General features: G+C 38.2%; 1 protein-coding gene across 1 annotated transcript in view; it reads left to right on the forward strand.

Annotated features, from left to right (window-relative positions):
- The window catches only part of rtn4rl1a (reticulon 4 receptor-like 1a), a 104,368-nt gene that overhangs the window by 74,654 nt on the left and 5,955 nt on the right, over positions 1-23,759 (forward strand). Inside the window, exon 2 of the mRNA XM_008427371.3 lies at positions 22,215-22,669. Coding sequence (XP_008425593.1) covers positions 22,215-22,669 — 455 coding nt within the window. The remainder of the gene's footprint in view (positions 1-22,214; positions 22,670-23,759) is intronic.

Raw genomic sequence — 23,759 nt, forward strand, 5'->3', positions numbered from 1 at the left:
GTGTGTCTCTCTGTTGCCCTGCGACAGACTGGCGACCTGTCCAAGGTGACCCCGCCTCTCGCCCGGTACGCTAGCTGGAGAGGCACCAGCACCTCCCGACCCCACCAAGGGACAAGGGTGTAAAGAAAATGCATGGATGGATGGATACCAAGCTTAAGGAGTCCTGATTGATTTTCCATTCAGATCGTGATCCAGTCCAGACTTTGTGAATCACTGCATCAGACAAAAATTTCAATAAGATTAAAGACACGTGATTAATTACCAATGACGATGTTTCATGGTGCAATCAAATAAAAATGTCTGAAATAAAATTAATGAATCCAGTTTTGCTTTATTATTAAAATGGCTATTTTTGCTGATGTTACAGCTAATGGAAATCTACATGAAACAATCATTTTATAGCACAACTTCAACTAAATCAGCTATGTAACTGTGACCTCTCAGCTTAAAATTCAGCATATAAAGAAGTTAGTCTGAATAACCTTTGTGACAGATGTATAAAGTACTTTTGGAGGTTAATTGAAAGCACCTTCCTGCCACCTGTGCGAAATAGCAAACCTGTTTTGAAGTCATATTCTGAAATGGCAACATAGACAACAAATACTTTCAGTCTCAGCAGTAAATCCAGCAGTTCTCTCTAATTAGGCCAAACAAAAGGTATAGTCTGCGCTTAAAGCAGTGTTTATTTTTGTTTTTATTCACTAAGGACTTGAGGCGTTTTCATTTGACAAATCCTGAAAGCTGCTTAGTTTATTGCTTAAAAAATGGCAACAGAAATTGAGCACATGTAAAGTTGATGATGAAAGTGTTTTTGTTTTTAAAATTAGCGGTTATTACTGGGCCGTGTTTTACTCTTGGATAAGGTTTTTTATACAGACAGAATCATACTAAAGAAAAGATTTCCTAATTGATAAACAAATGTTTCAACACTGTCCTGGGAGGGAATGTCCACTTATTTAATTTAATTACACTTTTTGCTCTGATAATATTGATGTTCTATAGAAAGAAATAAGGAAAATAAGAATTTTAAAAATTCTTATTTTACTTAAATAAGATTTAAAATGTATTTGACTTAAGTTCTTATTTAAGTAAATTAAGATTTTTGAAAAATCTTAATTTAGTTAAAGCTACTCCTAAATCAGATGAGTCATCAGCATCTGGCATGTATAAAACAGTCATGCTGCATTTTCATAAACACCAGTTTAGTCCTAATAGATCACTCACATTGTGCAGGAATTTCCATCTCACATATTTACATTATTGAACAGATTTAAAACTGCATATGGTTTTACACCATAATGCAAAAACATATGCTGTGTGGGATTAACAGAAGCAAAGCAACATTTCACATGCCAGAAATGGAAAGCATGTCTGTTTTCACTGTATATACGGCAACATAGGCATAAAAAACTATTTGTTTTATGTTAGAAATGAAATTTTAACACTTATAATAATTACGTTACACATAAAAATAGCTACGATTTAAAAATGTCTCAATAAAGGCTTAAAACACTCAATGAACGTTTACTGACTTAGTCTAATTAGAGTCATTTATTTCTCAGCTAAAAGGTGTCTGCTGTTAATTATATTTAAGTGTGGGGAAAAAAAACACACTGACTTGGAGATCACTGACACTCACCCACACAGAAACATGTCAGCAAAAACACAGAGCAGGCAATTACCGCCTCACAAAAAATAAATAAATCATTTCCCAGTTTCTGTCAAAGCTGAAATCAGTCAGTCCTGTGGCACTTCCAAAAAACAGTTAAACCTCATGATAATAAAAAAATACTTTGGTTTTACTTGTGCTAATTTATTCTAACACATCCAGACTCAGACACTTATACAGTAAATGGATCCAGATTACCTGAACAACCTGCTTTCAAACTATTTCTATTAATTTTGCTCTAATTTGGTCTATCAAGTAGACAAGATCTTTTACCTTAAAGTGAGCCATTAAATGTGCTTTTAGTAGGTGTTAAAGTGGTTGTTAGGTTAATTATCAAAACACTTTAGTTTGATGCCATTTGAGAGCTGTGGATGTCTTGATGTCTAGATGTAGTATAACAGTTGTTAGGAAAGATTTAAATGGTTTTGAGAAGTTTTACTTTCACTTTTAAGACTAAACTTGGACAAGTCATAAGTTGTAGAAAAGTTTGATTTTCTATAAAATTATGTTTATAGATATTGAGGGTGCAAAGGGCTTACATTATCATCATTACATTGCTTTTGTCGTTGCTTTATTTTGAGTTATTTCTGGTTTTTCACTTCCCAACATTCAGGAAGAGGTGGTGTTAGAATGTCAAAACAATACCGTCTTAACCAAGACAGGACATTTATATTGTTTAATTCTTTCAACATTGAAAACTGAAATTGTTCTACAAAGTGTTATATCAACCAACCTTAATAGTGCCAGCATTGTTGCACATGGCTTGATGACAAGCATTTTAAAATTGTTGGTAGCAGCTTTTTCTATTCAAAGTGTCTTCTCGTATTTCAGCTTTTTCGCTCATTTTGTGTGACAAGTGTTGCTTTTCGGTGTTGACAAACTGCGATAGCTCTGCATTTTATCAGCACTTCCTCGTCCTCTTCACCTGTTGGGAACTTAAGCTTCCTATCTGTCTTCTGCAATCTGGTTCTCCGCTCCAAACTGGAGTCCTGTTTCTGGTCTAATGATTAGAGTACTTCCATAAACTATTTATCATTCTTCATTTATTGAAAGACAAAACTCTGTATTGGGGATAAACTGAGATTCTTCCCCAACTTGAAGTTGTTCAGGAAACTTTGTCTTCACAATAGCAGGCAGGTTTTTCTTCTCATTCTGCCCTGCCACTCTTTCTTTGACTTTAGAAAATAAATATTTTTTGTGTCCATAACTTTCAAACCTGCCAAATACAGGTTTGGTGAGCCAGGTGTTAGGCACAGCTTAGCAGATGTTTCTCACTTTAGACACGGAAGATTAAACAGATTTTTTTTCTCTCTTTTTTTTTGTCAGATTTGCAGCACTTGGGTTTTAATAAAATATATTTGTTTTTATAATGAGTTTGGTCCGTGACTGCTGAGAAAACATTCAGAGTTTCGGTGTCGGATGCCAAGGCATAATCTTACCTTTAATTTCAGGCTTTTGTAATTCGAAGGGTTTTATGTTCCGTTAGTCACAACGGTGGTTTATTTTTGGTCTTCCTGTTTTTTTTTTAACATTCTTTAGTGGATTTTTCAGTTTTGCTTTCAGTGTTATCTTAGAGATGAGTCATATTTTGCTATGATTTTATTTCCTGTTAAATGTATTTAAGGTTTAAGGTTTAAGGTTTCCTAAAGAACTTCCCAGCATTTCAAGTTAACTAGAGGAGGTTATTAGTTAACAGGTGGAAGTAGGTAAATGCTGCTGGTGGAAAGGGGACATTTTGTTTGTAGCTGAGCCTTTTGGCATGCTATTAGCCTGCACTAGCAGCTAGCAGCTGCTGGTGAAATCCGCTTGTGACAGCTGTCATTTCAGACGACAACATCTGCTGTTGACGTATTATTTTGTTCTGTTCAGGGTGAATAAAAATCTGCACAGGAAACCACAGATGTACGCAGCACGAATAACATGCTTGACAGGCTTGTCTGTAACTGGCCGGCTAGTCTTGCTCAGTAATTGGTTTAATTGGAACATAGCCTACAATCGTTTATGTAAAGGGTAATGTAATTTAACACACAATCTGCTTAGTTTTTGCAAAATGTAATTACACACTACATTCACTAATTTGTGCATCTATCTATGTAAATATAGATATATCTGTTATTGAACTTTAGCTACTCAATCATGCACTCCACATAGTCCTTGTGTAAATTTGTCTGTGTGGTTTGTGGTTAATTGCTTTGCTGTAAAATCCTGTGAGGCCGATCCTCTGACCTTATGGGAAGGGATGTAAACACCAACTAAACACAAAAGGGAGTTTTGTGGATAAACCTGAAATGGGCGTGTTTGTGTGGTTGCCTCAGAAGTGCTATGCATCAAACTGTAAATGCATTTTTAGACAGTTTCAGAGAAAACAGGCAATGCACTTTACTACAAGTAGTAAATCTGTGCATTAAATGCGCCCAATGGAGACATGTAGTTTAATGAAAGCACAAAGAAAATCACATTTTTTTCACACTGGCTCAGCATGCAGGACAAAAAATAGAAATTTCGGTCTCCGAGCACATGCGTCACACCAGATTCATAAAACATGCTGACGTCAGGTGGAAAACATTTGTGGACGTTTCATCTGAGAGCTCACCCGTTCTGTATGCGAACACGTCTGTGGTACAGTGAGCCTATATGGCCTTTGAATACATTAGAGGGGATTTGTGAGGGTTTGTGCCCATTCTTAGCTCTGTGCCAGCTCAATTAGGGTTTCTGAGACATTTGTTTTTTAAATCAGCTTCACTTCAAAGGGGACACATGGAGAGTTGGGGGCCTCTAGCATATGGGCTCTAATTGAAGGAGAGACAGAAGAAGAGATACAGAAAGACTAAAATTTGGAATGAGGTGTGTGTGTCTGAGGTGGGAAGGTTCAGCCAAAGTTTGTCTCAACGCAATCGTCATGTCAAACTCCGGATGTAGTTTTTACAGATTTTGTGTTTGTCCAAAGGTGCTGCTTTAATGATGAGAAACTCTGTGAGCAGAAGGAAAAACAGGAGCATCCAGCAAAGCTTCTTTACCTCCATCAATATTGCAATTTAGGGCCTTGCAGCAGTGGTCAAACCCAGCTCAGGTAAATAGAAAACACATTATGCCAGAGAGGTGGTGAAATTTGTTTAAGGGAGAGGGACTGAGAGATGGAATAGCAAGGCAAGAAACAGATGACTACAATCAGAGTGTCATCAAAATGTGAAAACAAAACAAAAGAGAAAATCAGGGGAGGGGATTGAGTGAACTGTGTGCTAGACATACCTACATAATTCATTTCAACCTGGTGTGTGGTTTTATATTTGTTTCTGTGAATTATTTTCTTCTTGTGGGGTGACTTGTGTTTGTGAAGTGGTGTGTGCTTCTTATAATTAAAATTTAGTTTGAAGATTCTGCATTTCTATACTTTGGTTAAAGTTAAATAGTGGTACATATCTAAATTGGGAGAAATGACCATTTGCTGATGATGTCATAATCTGGCGTGTCCTGGTTGTGCCTTAAAAATTATAAGATTTAGTTTCACTTAGGATTGTTTTCAACACATATTGATGGGGTTGGGCTGTTGCTAGCGAAACGTTTTCAAAAAACGACAAATTCAATAGATTTAGTTTCGATGTGAGACTTCCTCAACTCATATCAATATTTATTTAATCACACAAGTTCATTATCTGGATCATATACAGATCGATGTCGGACACAGCCGTATTCATCACAACACATCACTGGTGAGGGATATAACTCAGCTACACAACAACGCAGAAAAACAGTTTATAGAGAGTAAACCTTAACCAACAGAAAAGAAGAACAATGGTAACGCATCCAAACAAATCTCTGGATGGCTAACAGCCAAAGTTTTACAGTATTTGTATTGTATCTTAATTTTGTAATACAGCCAAAGCCTAATTGTTGGACCATAAATGTATTAATTTAGCAATAAGGTAGAAACTAAAGAAAGCTTTTCTCTCATTTTCATGCGAAATGCTAAGATCATTTTTTCTGAATTTGGTTTTAATGATTTATGATCACTCAACCACAGTCAGAACAAATTACTGTAAGAAAGTTCCAATTCTTCTTAATATTTCATTGTTTCTGAGAATGAAATAGTAAAGATGCTCAACTGACTCTGCACATTGGTTCTGTTTACCCCCTGCAATTATTTGATCGAAATCTTGGTGGGGCTGTTTTTGGGGATGTGTTTATAGGGATGACAGAAATATGTTTCTATGTTTCCACTTGTGTGTGCATGAGTCTGAACGTGTTGAGTGCTTCACGCGTGGCCTTGAGGAAGAAAAGCAGAGCGTTGATGAAGTTGTGATGAGTACAGGGTGGCCCCCGTGCTGAAGAGATCGGGAACAGGCAGCACTCTGGGCACGACGCTCCGTCTTTGGAGAGGAGTGAGCCCTCACTGCCGAAAATAAAACGTTTCCATTTCAATTCAGAATAATCCTTCTGAGGAGCCCTCGTCCTTGTGTTAAGGCCCACATTGCATGTCATGGATTTTCATTAATCCAGATTTTTTACCTAGCAGGTCAGTATAGATTGTGTATTCATTTAAAATGCTTTTAAAGTCTTGATCTCTTCTTGAATATTCTGGTCAGAAGCTTTGGAGTAAGACAATGAGAGGCATAAGAAAACAGCAGCAAATACATGGATGTTTTTCTATCTAGAAAACAATCCGAAGTGAAACTAAATCTTATAATTTTTAAGGCACAACCAGGACACGGCAGATTATAACACCATCAACAAATGTCATTTCTCCCAATTTAGATATGTACCACTATTTAACTTTAACCAAAGTATAGAAATGCAGAATCTTCAAACTAAATTTTAATTATAAGAAGCACACACCACTTCACAAACACAAGTCACCCCACAAGAAGAAAATAATTCACAGAAACAAATATAAAACCACACACCAGGTTGAAATGAATTATGTAGGTATGTCTAGCACACAGATCACTCAATCCACTCCCCTGATTTTCTCTTTTGTTTTGTTTTCACATTTTGATGACACTGATTGTAGTCATCTGTTTCTTGCCTTGATATTCCATGCAGCACAGAAAAAGAAGGAAAGTTATGCGAGTTCGAACAAATAAGATTGTGACACTGCAGCGAAAAGTTACTCTGTTCTCATGCTGTTGCGTACTTTTAACTTTTTATCCACTGTCCCAGTCAATGTGGGTTTTAAAAAAGAGGTGCATTAAAGACAATACATAAACCTCAAGTAGTTCATAGGATGTCTCAAAAAATGAATAATTTGTGAACATTAATTAATCTCAAGTTGTTATTAAATTGATTTTATTGGAGAAGGGACAGTGCACTGTTTTCTATGTGTTTAAGAAACACAAGTTTCACACCTTTGTGTTTTTGTATCAAATATAGTTTGTTTGTTTAATCAAATCTGAACTTTGACAAATCTGGCGTTTGGTTTTGAAGATACACCAAACAGCCTCCTGCTTCCTTTTTCCTTCTTGAATTTCAGTTCTGTTTGTCAAGTTCAGTGTTGGCTGTCTGCTTTCACATTATATAAAGTGAAGACTCATTAAAGAGTCCAAGCTGAGTTACCACAAAAGAAGCGACACCCAGAGGGAAGAATAGTTGCAATTCAGTCCTTTTTGTCACCTAAAACCCCGCTAACGTCGTTTTGTGTCTAAGCACGGTACACTTGAAGAATTATTCTTTGCAGTCTCTATAAAAGGGTTTGATTTCAAGTTTTGTTACCCATGAAATGTTTAAACATGAACACCATTTCTTTCCAAACCCCATGTTAGCATTGCTCCATCATGCTACCCTCAAAGTAAAGTGTTATATTTAGTGATTTCATGGGGAAAAGTGAGCACAAAGCTCACCAGCAGAGATTATGATTGTGTTGCCAGAGTACTTTGAAAGGTTTCTCTAAGTGTTTTGTTATGTTTGGAGATATTTTTTCATGCTGTGCCTGAGTCATCGCTGGAATCTATTGCAGCCACTGTGACTTGAAGCTGCAGAGCAGCTTTTCTCACTGCAGGAGCAGGTAACAAATTCTTCAGTCACTTTTTTAATCTTACAGATGGTGAGTGCTTTGAAACTCGGGCACAATCAGAAAGATCAAAAAATATGAAAAGAAAAAAAGAGAAACAAATAGGCCTAAACTTTATGTATGGAGCAAAAAATCTGACACTTAAAGGTTTGTAGAAGCTCCACAGCAGTCAGACGCCCTGACTTAACTGAGAGCTCGACCAACAACTCTCAGATTAGCCAGAAGCCAACACACTTTTCTCTGGTCATTAGTCTTTATTTTAGTGATTGAAACAAAGTGTTAACCCCTTTTGTTCTCCCAATTTGTCTTCCTTTATTGAAAGATCTCTGTTGCTTCACCCGTTTCACCCACAAGCAACGTTCAAAAGTATCAACAAGAAATTGGAAGCAGAACTCGCAGTGCAGTTTTCACAACTCTTGAATTTTTTTAGGTTTTCTTAAGCTTCAGTTTTATTTTTGGGGAGTTGATGTTATAGACCAACAAAAATAAATAAATAAACTAATAATTGGCTTTCAAAGTGGTCTATAAATAAACAAAGGATTGGATGCATTTGTTTTCATCTCATTAGGCAAGGATTCATAAAATCCTTGCCTAATTTGCAAATAGATATTTATTTTTGAACCACCTGCACTGACAGTTTTAAATGAAGAGAACCACATCTCAAGTAAGAGAATTTTTCAACACCAGAGGTACTAGCTGCACACTTTACAAAGAAATGAAAGAGATATAACAGAGGTGGGAGAAAGTGCTGTGGTCTTGTGAAACCAAATACATTTTCACTTTAAGGATTGTGTGTTAGTCCTGATGTAACAATCTGGACTTTCAATGTGTTGTTCACAGATAATCTCCATCCAATCTGACTCACCTTGAAATATTTAGCAAAAAATAATAGAAAAAAAAAAATATTCAATTGATGGGAAAAATTACACAAGAAAACTATGTATTCTTCCACTTCAGAGTTAAAAAGTACTTTGAATTGGAACAAAAAATCCCAACAAAATACATTACAGTTTGTGGAAAATGTAAATAAGTTCAATAGGTATGATTACTTTAGCAAGTAGTTCTAGCAGAGCTCCTGTTATACTAACGATTTTGTAAAAGCGTCATATTAGAAACGACGTGTCAGCGGAGATTTTGATTGAAAGTGTTGATCCAGACATTTCATTCCAGCTCAGTAGACTGCTTTTGTAGTTGCGCTCCTAAGTCAATCATTTTGTCGCTTTGGGTCTCAGATTTGTCAGCTGCTGGATAATGTGATTTGGAACGTAACTGATTGCATCAACAGCTGCCAGTTCTGTAGTTGTTAAATAAACGCTCCATTGAGGGGCTGTTTAATTGGAGACCCGAAGCTGATATCTCGCAGTGGTTTTGTCCAACTGTGCTGAGAAGCGGCCAGCTTCTGTCTGTGACTGGCTCTGTCAAATCCAAGTGTCCAGTGCAAGCTTGTTAGTCTGGTGACAGATGATACCTGAAACATGTCACTGTGGTGAAATGCACACATTTCAAATTCACATTCTGTGTATTTGTATTAGCAACCCTTCATCTCTTTTCTTAAATGTGAAGCCAGCTGGTTTACCGGTGTAATTTCAGTGCATGACAAAACATTTCCTGCTCTGAGAGCCTCCAAAACAAATACTGTGCAAACAAGGTGGTGCACGCAGTCACTGTGAAAGAGGCCTGTGATAATAATTCCTGATGTACTTTTAACAAGCTTTGTAATAGAGACAGATGGAAAACTAAACGAACAAGAGGGAGGAGAGTAGAGGAGGCCGACAAAGGGTGATTCATATCTGTAGCGCTGAGCGGATTGAAGGGAATGAGATATCTTCCAAGTGCTGGGAGACAAACAGCTATTAAGAGGAGAAGCAGTTCGCCCCATTGCTGCACTTTCTCTTCCTCTTTTCATTGGGATTTGGGAACAGCTCATTTCTCACAGCTTTCCACAGAGGACATCTGCCAAAAAGCATTTCAGATCCAGTGATGGTTTGACACGGAGGGCGACCCGCGCCTCCCTCCCCCTAAGCTGCACCACTTGCACATGTGTCGATAAACGCACATTCAGTAAGTGTTAAAACTGCACTCATACTTTTATACACATGATATTTCTGCACACACAGATTCCCGCTGCCAGATCGGCATCAATCAGCGGTGAAATTTCTCCTTTCAGATACTGACCACCTGACTGTGGCGAAGCGGAAGGGAATAAAAATGTCACAATTGTCCCTAATTCAAAGTCATGAGGTATCTAGAATGTCGATCTCAACCCTAAAGGAGAATATGCTTTTATGAAACGAACATGCACTCAAGAAATGTTTAAGCCAATGATTTAGACCACAAATTCTTTAAGGAAGCAGGTTAAAAATTGGACGTTTTGTCAAAACACTGTGCCCCAGTATCAGTTGTGCAAGTGACCAGACCCATAACGAAAAAGCTTCAGACATTTCCAACAGTAAATATCGCTACATTCTCAACATAAGGTGAATTCCAACATTTGTGCACAACACCCAACTAGATGTGGCTTATCATCAAAGGAAATATAAGAAAATGGGGCTCGATAGAGTCCACCCTACCAAAACCAATTGGCAGCGTGATGCAGTAATTCCTGAACTGGAACTTTTAAGGGAAAAATCAGGTTGGAAGATAAAGCAGGTCTGGTGAGGCAGAGAGTGAGGCCGAGCAAGCCAGAAAGATGTGTGGATGTAGACCAACGGTCCCAAAGAATCTGAATAACAGTCTAGATTTTCACTCATTTACAAGTTCACACGAGTCAGCATTTTTTTTTCCACAATTGCAGAGCAGGTTGTCATTGGCTTTCTGCCTGTGTAAATATCCGTTTTAGCACCATTACAAGGTGATGCCACACCTTCTCATAATATAAAAATGTCTTTGCTTTCTGTGCACAAGTCACCTTGCTGGTCCACATTTCCTCTAAGATGCAGCAAAACAGAGACTTGTGCTGGCTGCCAGCTTACATTTTGCCACTAATAGGTCAAATTTAAATTGAGAAAGCTGTGACCTGCATCATTTGATTACACATCTGGTGTGTGTGTGTGTGTGTGTGTGTCTGAAGGAGAGAGAGAGAGTTGAGGCGTGGGCGAAGTTTTTCTGTGTATAATTAGAACCTGATTAGTGTTGAGATAAGCTTAGCCTTTCAAATGACCCAATTACCGCATGTAAATAGGGTAGAGGTTATTTTGGCATTTGCTCTCATCTTTTCTGTCTCAGTTAAATGTACACTCGGACACACACACACACACACACACGCATACACAGCAACATATGCAGCCATACTGGTCAGAGTTGTGTGTGTGTGCGTGCGTGTGGGGGTGTGCGTGCGCATGTGTAGGTGTAGGTGTAGGTGTGTGTGCGTGCGTGTGCGTGCGTGCGCGCGTGTGTGTGTATGTGTGTGTTTTAATGGGCCACTGTGTTAAATCTTGAAGGGATGTCAGAATGGCAGGCTGCTGGGACCAATAGAGAACCAGCAGAGAGTCAGACCACTGAGGCTGTCACACAGTCGTAAATGGACCACACATGACCAGTTATTAAAGGATACCTTAAAACATGGCTGTCTAGCAGGTCTTCCTGAATTTGTCAAACAAACGAGGAACCAGAAAAGGTTCTTCATGATAATGAACATATTTATTTCACTTCTCTTTTACCACTGAGGAGAGAAAAGCAACATAAAAGATAAAAGGACCTGCTATTAAAAAGAAGTATGATAAACTTATGTCATGTGGATATATTCAAAAGAAGGAGGTTCAGATATGTTCATTTGTTTTTTAGAAATAAATAAGTTGTCCACAGTGGAGGTTTGTTTGGTTGTTAAGGATTTAACAGAGGAGAAACATTAAAAAGAGCGGAACAATCAATGGGAAAAATCACAGACAGCAGCTGTAAGACAACAAAATATTATTTGGTGCTTATAATTAACAGGATTTAGACTCTGCATCAGTTAACAACTCTGTTAAGGAAACAATCAAACCATTTACTACCTGTAGAACTGTAAATAAAAATATTTTCTTTTACTGAAAAGCTATTTGTCAAGTTGGGCTGCAGACTAGAGCTGCATTGCTTTGAAAAAAACATTTAAAAAAAGGATATTGTGTGAATGCTTGGGATGTCCAGACAGGATGCCATTCCTAGATAATACAGTTCGGTCGTTGCACAGGACACTAAAGGCTATGGAGGCGAAAAGGGTAAACTTGGGAAAAAATACTGTGTTGTGTCTCCCAAGTATTCTGTCTTTCAAAAAAAGAAACAAAAAACATTTGTATATTCTTTGAGATTAGTGTTAAAGCATCCTTTAAAGATGCTAGTCCATATTGAGACAATACATCAGGTAGCTTTACTCAATAGGACTCAAATTTGGTGACTGGGGCGGCCATTAGAGTAGAGTAGTCTTCCAACATTGTTGTGAAGTAACCAGTTTGAGATGATTTGATGGTTTGTGGGATGGTGCCTTAGCGAGTTGTCAGAAGATGAGCACACAGTGTTAAAGACCAAAATACACCAACACAGTCAGTAACAGTTCTTAGATGGGCTGTGGTGTTTAGATCGATGCTCAGTTGGTACTGAAGGCATCCAACTGTCTCATTTCCATTGAGCAGTAAGGCATGGGTTGGTGCAGTAAGGCACAGGTTGGTGCAGTAAGGCACAAGTTGGTGCAGTAAGGCACAGGTTGGTGCAGTAAGGCACAGGTTGATGCAGTAAGGCACGGGTTGGTGCAGTAAGGCACAGGTTGGTGCAATAAGGCATAGGTTGGTGCAGTAAGGCACAGGTTGGTGCAATAAGGCATAGGTTGGTGCAGTAAGGCATGGGTTGGTGCAGTAAGGCACAGGTTGGTGCAATAAGGCATAGGTTGGTGCAGTAAGGCACAGGTTGGTGCAGTAAGGCACAGGTTGGTGCAGTAAGGCACAGGTTGGTGCAATAAGGCATAGGTTGGTGCAATAAGGCATAGGTTGGTGCAGTAAGGCACAGGTTGGTGCAGTAAGGCACAGGTTGGTGCAATAAGGCATAGGTTGGTGCAGTAAGGCACAGGTTGGTGCAGTAAGGCACAGGTTGGTGCAGTAAGGCACAGGTTGGTGCAGTAAGGCACAGGTTGGTGCAGTCTGGTATGTTACTTTCTTTGTTTCCATTGCAAAAGGTACCGACCACTACCGTTCCTGGGCCACATTCAGCTGTAGATACAGAGGACAATGGTAAACTATGGTGGAGCTACTGGTGTCACACAACACAGTCCATTGATGGGGGATAGAAAAACATCACTGCTTCCAGTAAGAACAAGACGTACTACAGTACTGGGTCACATAAGTCGTCACATGACTCATTAGGAATTTGGGTTCCTGCCTGTCCAACTGACAGTGGAAATGTTCTTCTGAAAACAATGGACCATAACATAAATTACTAAGCTGTCTTGCTCAGTGGAAATAAGGCAAGTATGCCAAAAAAATACCCCCCACATTATTACACCACCAGCAGCCTCAGTTTTTAAATTCCAAATTAAAATGCACAATAATTAATACATAATGAAACTTCTGCCCTGAACAGTTTTGATGATATGCTTCATAGAGTTGAAATTTGAGCCTGTCACAAATGCTTTGCTTTTACACAAGTCCAACGTTTTCACTTCAGCTTTTGCTGGACTTTGTTCAGCTGCCTGTCAAAATCGCAGTGATGCACAATTCAGCTGGCTGTAGATTTTTCACTTTGATACAGCTCTGCTGGTTACATTTTTCTAATTAAATTTCCCTTTTTAAAACTATTGGCCCTAAATTTAGATGAGACAACTAGCTGTTAGAAGTTTGGCCATTATAAACTTATCAAGATCATATTCGGAAAGGCAAACTGGTAAATTATGAGCATGCTGCTAAAGCAAATGATAATGATGATGGAAAGGTTTGTTCATAATTCTCATCGCAGAAATGCCTTTTTAATCTATTAATTGTGTAATAATTCTATTCTTCTGTCTCAATTTGTTTTCCTAAGATGCCAGCGAAGACATACGTAATAACTGATTCACAGCTTAACATTTTATCTTGATTAAAGTGTGACTGATGTTAATCAAGCATCTAAATATACATATTTGCTATACAGTAGATGCTGAGAAAGATCCTCAAGATAAGTGGGTTGCAATCTGGTTCTCAGGGCTCACTTGTCTTTGTTCCAGCACACATGATTCAGATAATTATATCATCAACTCATCACATCATCAAATGTTGTAAACACATTTAATTGCTTGTTCATTTAAGTTGTGTGTGTTACAGCTGCAACATTTCTAAAAATTGCAGCAGGTTCTGTAGGCTAGGATTCAGAACCGCTGCTTAAAACAAAAGAAATCTGTACTGCAAGGATTTGACTTCACTACACCTGAATGTATTTACATTAAGCTATTTTCATGTGCTCTCTAATCTCTGGTTCTGCCACAATGTGGTGAGTTTAACGACACATTTTACATGAGTTCATGAGAAGTTAAGTGGATTCCTGCACTGTTTCTCCCACATCACACAACACAACAGTTAGCATCCTGAGGTGAGTGAATCTTAATCAGGAGTGTCAAAGTGTAGCATAAGATAAAGCTGATGTCGGATCGATTGGAGTAGTTTCTGCATACATTCCTCACCAGCACTTCTTATGTCCTCTCAGATGACTTTCTAAGTTGTAAAATTAATTCCAGATTTTTTTTAATTTTGTCACAAGGTTAGGGTTACATTTTTTGTAGAATGGCTAAGTTGGAGGCTGTTTTGTTATTTACTTGAATTTAAAAAAATAAAAGAAAGGAGACAGAAGTTTCCTTGTGGCAATGTTGGAGGGTCAGGTGAATGGGAGGTGATTTCATCCGTCCCTGTCACCATCAAAGGAAGATGACTGTGTAAAATTTAACAAAATCAAATTTTTGCTAATTTATAATTTTACATTTATTGTAATTTCTTCTCATAACGTGATAAGAGTTTAATGACAAATCATGTTGTACTTTGAGGATTTACAAAAATAGGTAAACTGACACCTGTGATTGTTTTCTAACATGTACAGTATTCACAACAAAAGTGGAAATAAACACAGAAGGCTGCTTTATCATTTCTTTAAAAATAAAATCTCAGTCCTTTATAATGTTGAATTTGAAAATCACTTTATTGAAAGAAATCTCAGTGCATGAAAGGTACAAATACAGCAGAATAAATGCGCTACTGTTGACAGGACAAAAAAGTAGAACCCAAAGTGTGCGTCTTACATGTCCCACAGTACAACTTTACCTTCTAGGTTGCTCTAAAACAATCTAACAGAACCAAAAATGAAGACAAATTTGTTGTTTTATCGTCTCAGTAAAGATGATTTTCTTTCATGCTGCTTGAATGCTTTTGTCTGGGGTCACAGGAGGAGGACTTTGAACAAAAGTAGCTATGAACAACACCAAACAGTAATTTGTCGGCCCAAACAAATCAGCGATGCAGAGCTGGTGGTATTGACCTGATTTGTCTCCAGTATGAAGATGGATGTAAAGGTTATGTACTGTGATACATGAGAAGGGAGGATTATTTGCTGCAGACATTTTTCAGCTGTGTCGTCGAAGCAATGGCGCCATTTAAATCTCTCATTAACTCTGCTAGAGATTTATTATCATTTGAATGAGCAACGCTAAATGATCTTAGGGATTATACTAAGCTAAATCAACCACTAACAAGAGGGAGTAGCATCTATATTGAGCATCTGAACTATAGCTGCACTTCTCTCTTCTCGCATCCCAGCATATTCCGTGCTATTTTACAATTTTTTGTATATTTTACATCTTCTTTTGACTTCTGTTTTGCGGCACTGTTTTCTTAAACATCCCACCACTGCTACTAATTAGTGTTGATTGTCTATATCTGCTTGTGGGTGTACTTGCCTGCAGCTTGGATCTGTGGAAACCTAAAGAACACACATTTTGTTTCCATTAAATGTTTTTTTTCCCCTTGCTTCTGTGACAGTGCAGCTTTGCAATGACAGAGCTTTGCAGGTGTTTATCTGAATCACCCTGCAGAAGGTCACACTGTTAGATGCCAATTCATCGGAAGTCACAGTTGTGTTGTTCGCCAAGCAGACAGACATTCACACACCTACCTATATAATGGTCTCTGCTTCACAGTACATCCCTGTCATCCTCGTCTTCTTTTTTTAGCTACAGTCTCACTCGATCTGCTCTTTTTCCCTCCCACACCGCTGCATTGTGCCTCTCTCCTCCTGCCTATGCTTTCATGTTATAAGAGTTCCTCATTCCCTTTGAGCCTCATATTGCCTGTTCCCACTCTCTCCGGCTCCTTTCCCTTTACTTCTCCTTCCTTCTCTTACTTTCTCCTTGTGTTTACCGGAGTGAGTGGCAGGTGTCTCCTGCAGATGCCAAACTGTTCGTGGAAGGCGGTTGTGTCGACGGCCTGACAAGCAGCGTGTGTGCTTGTGCTGCTTTGCCCCTCATCCCTGTGCTCTTCACTGTGTGTGTGTTTGTGTGAGCACATTAATGACTGGTGTGGAGGAATGAGAGTAAGTGAAAGAATGGGATCTTGTAATTGAACCCTAGCTGTGCTTGACGAAGCTTTCAGCAAATATCTTGCCAGAAAAGCTGAGATGAAAATTTAGACAAAAAAGCTGAGGGGAATGGACTCTAGGATTAGAGAGAGTTAGACACACCAGCCATGCACGTATACTACGGAAAAGACAAAAAGATGTCATGATTTGCTTTTTTGTAAGAGGACTATGTTGAAATTTGACAAAACAGTTTTAATGTTCCCATTATTTTGCCATATTACTATCAAAACCTGCAATAGTACAAAGTAGTGGATAGTTGTGACGTGAAGAGAGAAATGTGTGTTTCTCTAAGATCTTGTAAATAAGAACCTGAACAGTGCAGGGTGTATATTTTTTCAGTCTACTGAAAAGACATAGCCGTATACATACAGGACAGTATTGGAGAGGACAAATGTTCCTCCCATGTCATGTATGTGCACTACTTTGTGTTAGTCTGTCACATAAAATCACAACGGCATACGTGGAATTTTTGTGGCTGCAATACGACAAAATCCAAAAGGAAAAACTTTTGCAAAGCATTTTGTCTGAAATGAGCAGGTTTCATGTTGTTTTGATAACTCCAAACCGCTTTCCAATTTCATGCATAAAATTTCAAGTTCTTCCAGAAGGCGTAAACAAGAGTGTCATCGACTCTCCTTTTAACAAGACATGGAGCGTGAAAGATTTGCAATTTTGGAGAAAATTTGTTCTTTTTCTTCTAGTTTAATATAAGAACATGCCAACTACAAATGAAACAATAATCGGAAGGTTTAATTTTTTATTTTTAAAGAATATATTCATTTACTGTAGGATTAGCATAGAATTAGAAATTCTGAGCTTTTTGTAGCCAAATCTAAAGTTAACATGGCTGCTTATACAATAATGTCAGAGATCTAGAAGGTGCTTTATGTTTTCATCCCATATGTTTTCAATGTTGTAGTTGCATCTGTGACAACTTAATTGAAAAAAATGGTGTCAATGACACACTGTAAGAGAAAAACGGTTTCTGAGCAGGATTGACCTCACAGTTTTTGATCCAATCCAACTCCTTCGAGATGAAGTGGAGACTTCCAATGAGAACATCCAGCACGAGTGTCCGACCCCACTAATGCAAATCATCGCAGCCAGGCTCATGCTTCTTATGAAAAGCTTTCCAAGAATAGGGAAATCCGTTATAGCAGCAGATTATTTTCTCCCCTCCAAGTATTTTTCTGGGCATTTTAAGCTTTAATAACAGGCAGCTGAGAGAACACAGTAACTGCATATGAGAAAGATGAAGCATAGCAGCGGGCTGGAGCTATTTTCTTCCTTTAGTGCCTCCCGCATCTGTTTCAGGGAAACCGACTTGCAAATGATTCACAGCAAATATAAAACAATAATGTTGAATCACAAAATGCCTTTGATTCAGGACCTGCTTCTGAAAATATTTTAGTTTTAAGTGTGATTTTCAAAATGAGCTGTCAAATGAGCATTCTTTTCTAAAACATACACACATCACAAAGTGAATCTAACACCAAGTCGTTTGGAAAATGTGCTGTTAAATTATCAAAGCTTGTAGTTGAGATGTTTCTCATGTTGGAGTAGCATCAGCCTAACAATTTCAGGTGCAATTAACGGTGCGTCTTCACGGTGGAGATGAAGAAAATGTAAAAGTAAACAAAAATATTACATTTATTTACAAAAAAGTTAATGTCTTCTGGGATTTTTATTGCTTTTCAAACCTCATGAGCAAAGGTAATTACTTTCAGGTGGATTTTTAAATTGATATTCAGCAAACTGAGGAAAATGAAGAGCATATTGAGGCACAGTAAAAGTAAACATTAACTGCAGGAGTGTTTCTGAATGGGCATAGTCTTCTCCTTTCTGATGATTGAAGTTGATTTTAGACGCAATTAGGGTGCCACTAGCTGTGCAGAACGTACAGGGGAGAAAGGTTGAAAGTTATTGCATTTCCATTCATAACTTTCAACTCACACATTTTGCAAGCAGCAGCTGTTTTCTTGTTGTCCGGTTGGAAGTTTATCTAAACCAATGACATGATCTAAGGGACTGTTTCTGAATCCTCATCCTCAGGGCCCACTGTTATTCATGTTTCAGATGTGGCACTGCTCCAGCACATCTGATTTAAATGGTTGCATTACATCCTCAGCATGTTATCAAGTCCTGCAGAAGCCTGATAATCACTCACTTATTTAAGTAAGTCAAGTGGCAGCTAGGGACATATGGGCCCTACGGATCAGGACTGAGAACCAATGAAGGGAGTCAGGGATGTCATCCAACTTCTTGATGTGTCCCACATCCAACACAGTTCTAATTAACGATTGATTATTTTCTCATGGACTACAGAGTCCATCTAGTTAGTTTAGTTATTTATTAATAAGTCCTAGTTATTTATCTCAGGTGTGTTTGTAGAGAGAGATTCATCTATAAATTTACTCTAATGGTTCTTAGTAACTTCTCTTTGGATTCAACCCAAGTCTCTTCTGCTTTTATCAACTCTAAGGTTAGTAATTTTGTCACATGGCTACTCAACATTTCTGTTTTCTACTTTTAACCACCTTCACATCCATCGCAGACTTCCTGCAGCAATTCAATTTTCTGCAAGAGAAATTATTAATGAACAAATGTTTTAACAACAACATGTTGGCACTGTTCTCGATACCAGAGCCATGTCCTATGAAGCAGCTTCCATGACGAATATCGCAATCTCAGCTTTTCATGTTTAAACATCTGCAGTTAATTTACAAGGAGAGATGAGCATCAGTCAGCAGACGTTTCCTCAGATGGCACACAATAACTTTGTAATGTCAGATTAATAAAGCAGAGAGATGTTCGATATGGAAAGGATGAGTGGGACAAAGTGGAAGTCAGATAGAAATGATGAAGAAAAACTTTAACCAAAAAAAAAAATGCATGACTGTAGGGATCAACAAACGGCAGTCAGGGACTGAAACCAATTGGAAATGCAAACTTATGTTTAGAGCTCTTATTATGTGCCAAGCAGATTTCCACTGGAGACAATTTATTTAATAATTATAATAGATACAGTGGAGAAACTGTCTTCTTAGATCCAGTTTGTAAAATCAGATGATGGATGAAATAAATGGGACACGACTAATATAGAACCCACTGGAGACGGGGTTTAGATTACATTTCTTACAATATATTAGTCATTTATATAAAGCTTTTTCCATGAGAAACTGAAAGACATTTGTACACAATCTATGGCTCGTAGCCTTCTGCACACAGTTCTGATACAAACAGCGGTTTTACACCTAATTAGCAAACACAGCAGGAGAGATGGAGCAGAGGATGAAGATAAAGCGGGAGAGGAAGACAACTGTTTTGGATAATGCAGTAATAGACGCAAAACAAACAGGCACACAGGACTGAACCGGCTAAACAAAAGAGAAGAGAGAACAGAGCGATTAAATCCAGACAGCCTGCAGGGATGAATACCTGCTATGTATTTATTTTTCATTGAAAGCAAATGATCACCTAGCCAAGAGACCCATGAGACTAATAAATATAGGTGTGTGAAACCGATAAAAGAATAGAGTAGCAGTAGATGACATGAGACGTAAATGGTGTTTCACTGATTATATTTCTATTAATTGCCTATCAGTCCTTTTTTAAGCTTTCTATTAGTCTATAAATACAAAAGCATCACATGTTTGTTTTCTGACGTGTCTTCGAGGCATTTGTTTGATTTTCATGATGTCGGTACATCAATGCACATGGCATGGGTAAGCTGCGCATCTGTGCAGAAACCATTAAGGCTAAATGATTTCTACAGGTTTTGGAGGAAGTTGTTCTACAAACCAGATGGCGTCTTTTGTCTTCCATGTGAGATTGTGGCAAAGCACATCTGCAGCTATCACAACAGCAGTGTGGCTGTACTTCAGCAGCAAGAACATAAAACATGTTTCACTTTCAAAGCGCTTACTGCCATCAGTTCTCAAACATGAGGTGGTGCTCCAGATCCTTGACGGATTTTACTTGGTAAGCAGCTATTAGACATGACCTTTATAGCACTTCTGTAGTCAAACTAACAACTCCAGGTAGTTTCACATTATAAGATGGTTAACAAGCTATTTGAGTTTCATGGTTTTTGTGCTAATCTCATCATGAAAAAATGCACCAGGAAGCAGGTTTTTACTTTACATAAGGATGGAGGACCGTTTTAGCTCCACTCATTCAAAAGTTTTCTAACTCTGGTTGGCATCTAGACTTCTTATGAACACAAAGCAAACAACAAATTGTGACTTTGTAAGTTTTAGCTCAGATGTTTATGGAATATTTAGTAATTTTTTTTATTGACCTAACTTTTTTGAGTTAGGGCAATAAAAATGTTGGTTACCATGGAGACTAAATGAATGCTAATGGAGATTTGCTTATCACTGACTTGTTGCTGCTGGTTGAAAAACAAACCATATGAAGATGAGAAACCATTTTGATTGACTGTAAATGTTTAATATTTATATATAAAGAGATAAATTGTGTGTTTGTTTACTTTATGTTTGTCTATATATAATATTTTGTTTTACTTTAAATTGAAATGTTCAGCAGATAGACAGATGAAACTGATACACGCTGTGCTGAAGGTTTTAAAACAGTTTAGTTGTTGGAATTATTTATTGTTGACTCTAAATAATTCATTAATATTGCAGAATAAGCATGTCCAAACACACAAATAATTAAGTAGCTGTTGTTCGACCACTCTAATAATAAATATTCATTAATTCATGCAATATGAAAGTGTTGAAAAGATGTTGGCAAAAAGACGTGGTAAAACAATACGATTTTTTCAAGACTGCAGCTGTTGTTGTTTTTCTATTAACTTCTTCTGAGGAAAAGGTCATTTGTCAAACGCAACATATGCCTCGTCACAGACGTACTGACAAACATTACCACATACACATTATGTTACCAGGTCACGCATTTGTGGGATTATACTCTGGAGTCCTCTCCTGACATTTGAGAACATGTTGTTCTTTAATACATCTGTCAATCACATCTGCCGATTACTGAGGATGCTCATTGATATAATGCGATGGCTACTAATCTGAGTGCTATTAGAAAAACCAAACATGTATATGTTTTAACTGATAAAAGGATCTGTGCTGTGGTTTCAAATGAAGCAGGGCGGCGGCATATGCCCCCACGGAGCTGGACGAATGATGTTCAGGTTGGATTTTTATCTCTGGCTCAATCCAGATCTTACTCCCAGATCAGTGTCTCTCCAATCTATGCTCTTTCCACCCACTTTTTTTTTCTTTTCTCACTCTCTATTTCCAGCTCTAAGAAACATCAAACACTGAAATGATCCAAGGCAGGCAAAAAAAAAAAAAAAAAAATCAAATAAATATAAAAATAAATGAGTGAGATGAGGGGAATCTGATAGGAGAAAAGTAATACCCACTTCAGAGGCCTGCTGCAGATCATTTCTACCCCCCTCCTAAGCCTTGCCAGGCGCCCTCCTTTCTTTGCCCTCCCTCCTCGTTCCTTCTTGGTTTCCCATTATTGTGGGAACACATTACAGGTGTGCTGCGTGTTCACTTGTAAGCAGGAGAAACATTGATTTTCTGTCAGTTTTGGAGGATAACCAAAGGATATAATGCTGTGCATGTTAGGCAGCCGGGTACGCAGCGCTGTCACGACTGTTGCAGGGAATGTGAACATAGAGATGTACGCACCTCTCTTATAACTGCACCACCACATGATAAAATTGAAAGTCTGGAGCATATTTATATTTTTCAAGGAATGCCTTGTATTTTTTTTTAGGATTTTATTTTTGGAAAGGTAGGAAAACCCATTGAGAATAGTTTAAATGTTGAGTGAAAATCATGTCAGGAGTATATCTTTCCTCCTGCATTGAACAGTCTCCGTTTAAATCCTTGCAAACCAACATCATCAAGTGCTTCATTCAAGATGTGTCTGATAATAGAATCTCTGCTGTCTGAATTTCATTAACTCTCCTCTCTTTCCCTTTTGTTCGCTCAGGTTATGGCGGGGTGGAGTTGCTGCTGGTGCTGTGGGGCCTGGATCTCTCTATGCCCTGCCCCCGCCACTGCATCTGCTACACTTCACCTAGCACCGTTTCCTGTCAGGCTCACAACTTCCATGCCGTGCCCGAGGGCATCCCCGCTCAGAGTGAGCGTGTCTTCTTGCAGAACAACAAGATCCAGCGGCTGCTCCGCGGCCACTTTTCGCCCACCACCACCATGCTGTGGCTTTACTCGAACAACCTCTCCTACATACAGCCGTCCACGTTTCACGGCTTTGACCGGCTGGAGGAGCTCGACCTGGGGGATAACCGGCACCTGAAGGCCGTCGCCTCAGACACCTTTATGGGTCTGGGTCGGCTACACGCGCTGCACCTGTACCATTGTGGCCTCATCAGTCTGCCCCCAGGGATCTTTGCTGGTCTACATAATCTTCAGTATCTCTACCTACAGGTGCTTGGAAAACTGCCCATTTTTAATCTCCACGGCTAAATGTTACATTTGCATTCCTTATACTGTGGTGCTTTATGGACCCACTGCTAGACATTTGACACTAATGAAATGCTAACAGCAGATACGTTAATTTACCCACAGAAGCTTGGCCATGCAAAGCAGCACCAGGAAGAAACAAGATAATTAAATACACAAATCCTTGCATAATGTCCATGACATTAAGTTTTCTGTTTTATTATACTAACCTAAATACTTTTCTATGTATTTTCCAAATTTTGATGAAAATATAAATCATTCTGTTTTAACCCTTTCATGCATGGATTATGATCCTTTGTGTCAGGATTTTTATCCCCCCATTTTATAAAATTTTTTCCCAAGGCATAAAAAAGATAGCAAAAATTTAATTTTAATTTTTAATAATTTTTATTTATTATTTTTTTAGGTGATCAATTGTAATTTTCTCCAAATACAAAGTTGTTATTTGAAAAATACATCAATAGTATTGTTCTTTAGGGTTTATTTGATGTCACAATATTTTTTTTTTTACTTGCAAGAGTCGTCTACAGTAGAAGGAAGGACCGGGCCGGTCGGCATGCTTTTTTGTCTGTCGGCCATATCGGATTTAACAAAAAATAATTTCTTGCATTTGCAGCTGATGGCCAGTAGTTGATAGTGTATTTTATGATAAATTACTGTCCACTTCCATGATCTTTGGCATTTATAACATAAAAATCCACAAGAAGCACAAGAAAATGGCTTTTAGACAGCTGTCCACTGTAGTGACCGCTATACATGAAAGGGTTAAAAGTATAATTTAATCACCAACATTGTTTAGTAAGGGAAACAGCATTTTAATCTATCAAGCACCCAGCAAATAAGATTAAAGTCAGAACCTCATATATAAATGTTTACACTTTTGTGCAATTGGTCATGACATCTACAAAAAAGTCAAACCAGTTTATTTGAAATGACTGTTTTTTACTGGTTCCTCAAACTGAACCAAGCACACAAAGACAAGCAGCAAATCATTTTAGTAACCTCCAACACAGATCAGGATACTTTCTAGCCTCTGTGAGCTGCAGAGATTACC

The sequence above is a fragment of the Poecilia reticulata genome, chromosome 14, assembly GCF_904066995.2.
Source record: "Poecilia reticulata chromosome 14, P_reticulata-male-v2, whole genome shotgun sequence".
Lineage (NCBI taxonomy): Eukaryota > Metazoa > Chordata > Actinopteri > Cyprinodontiformes > Poeciliidae > Poecilia > Poecilia reticulata.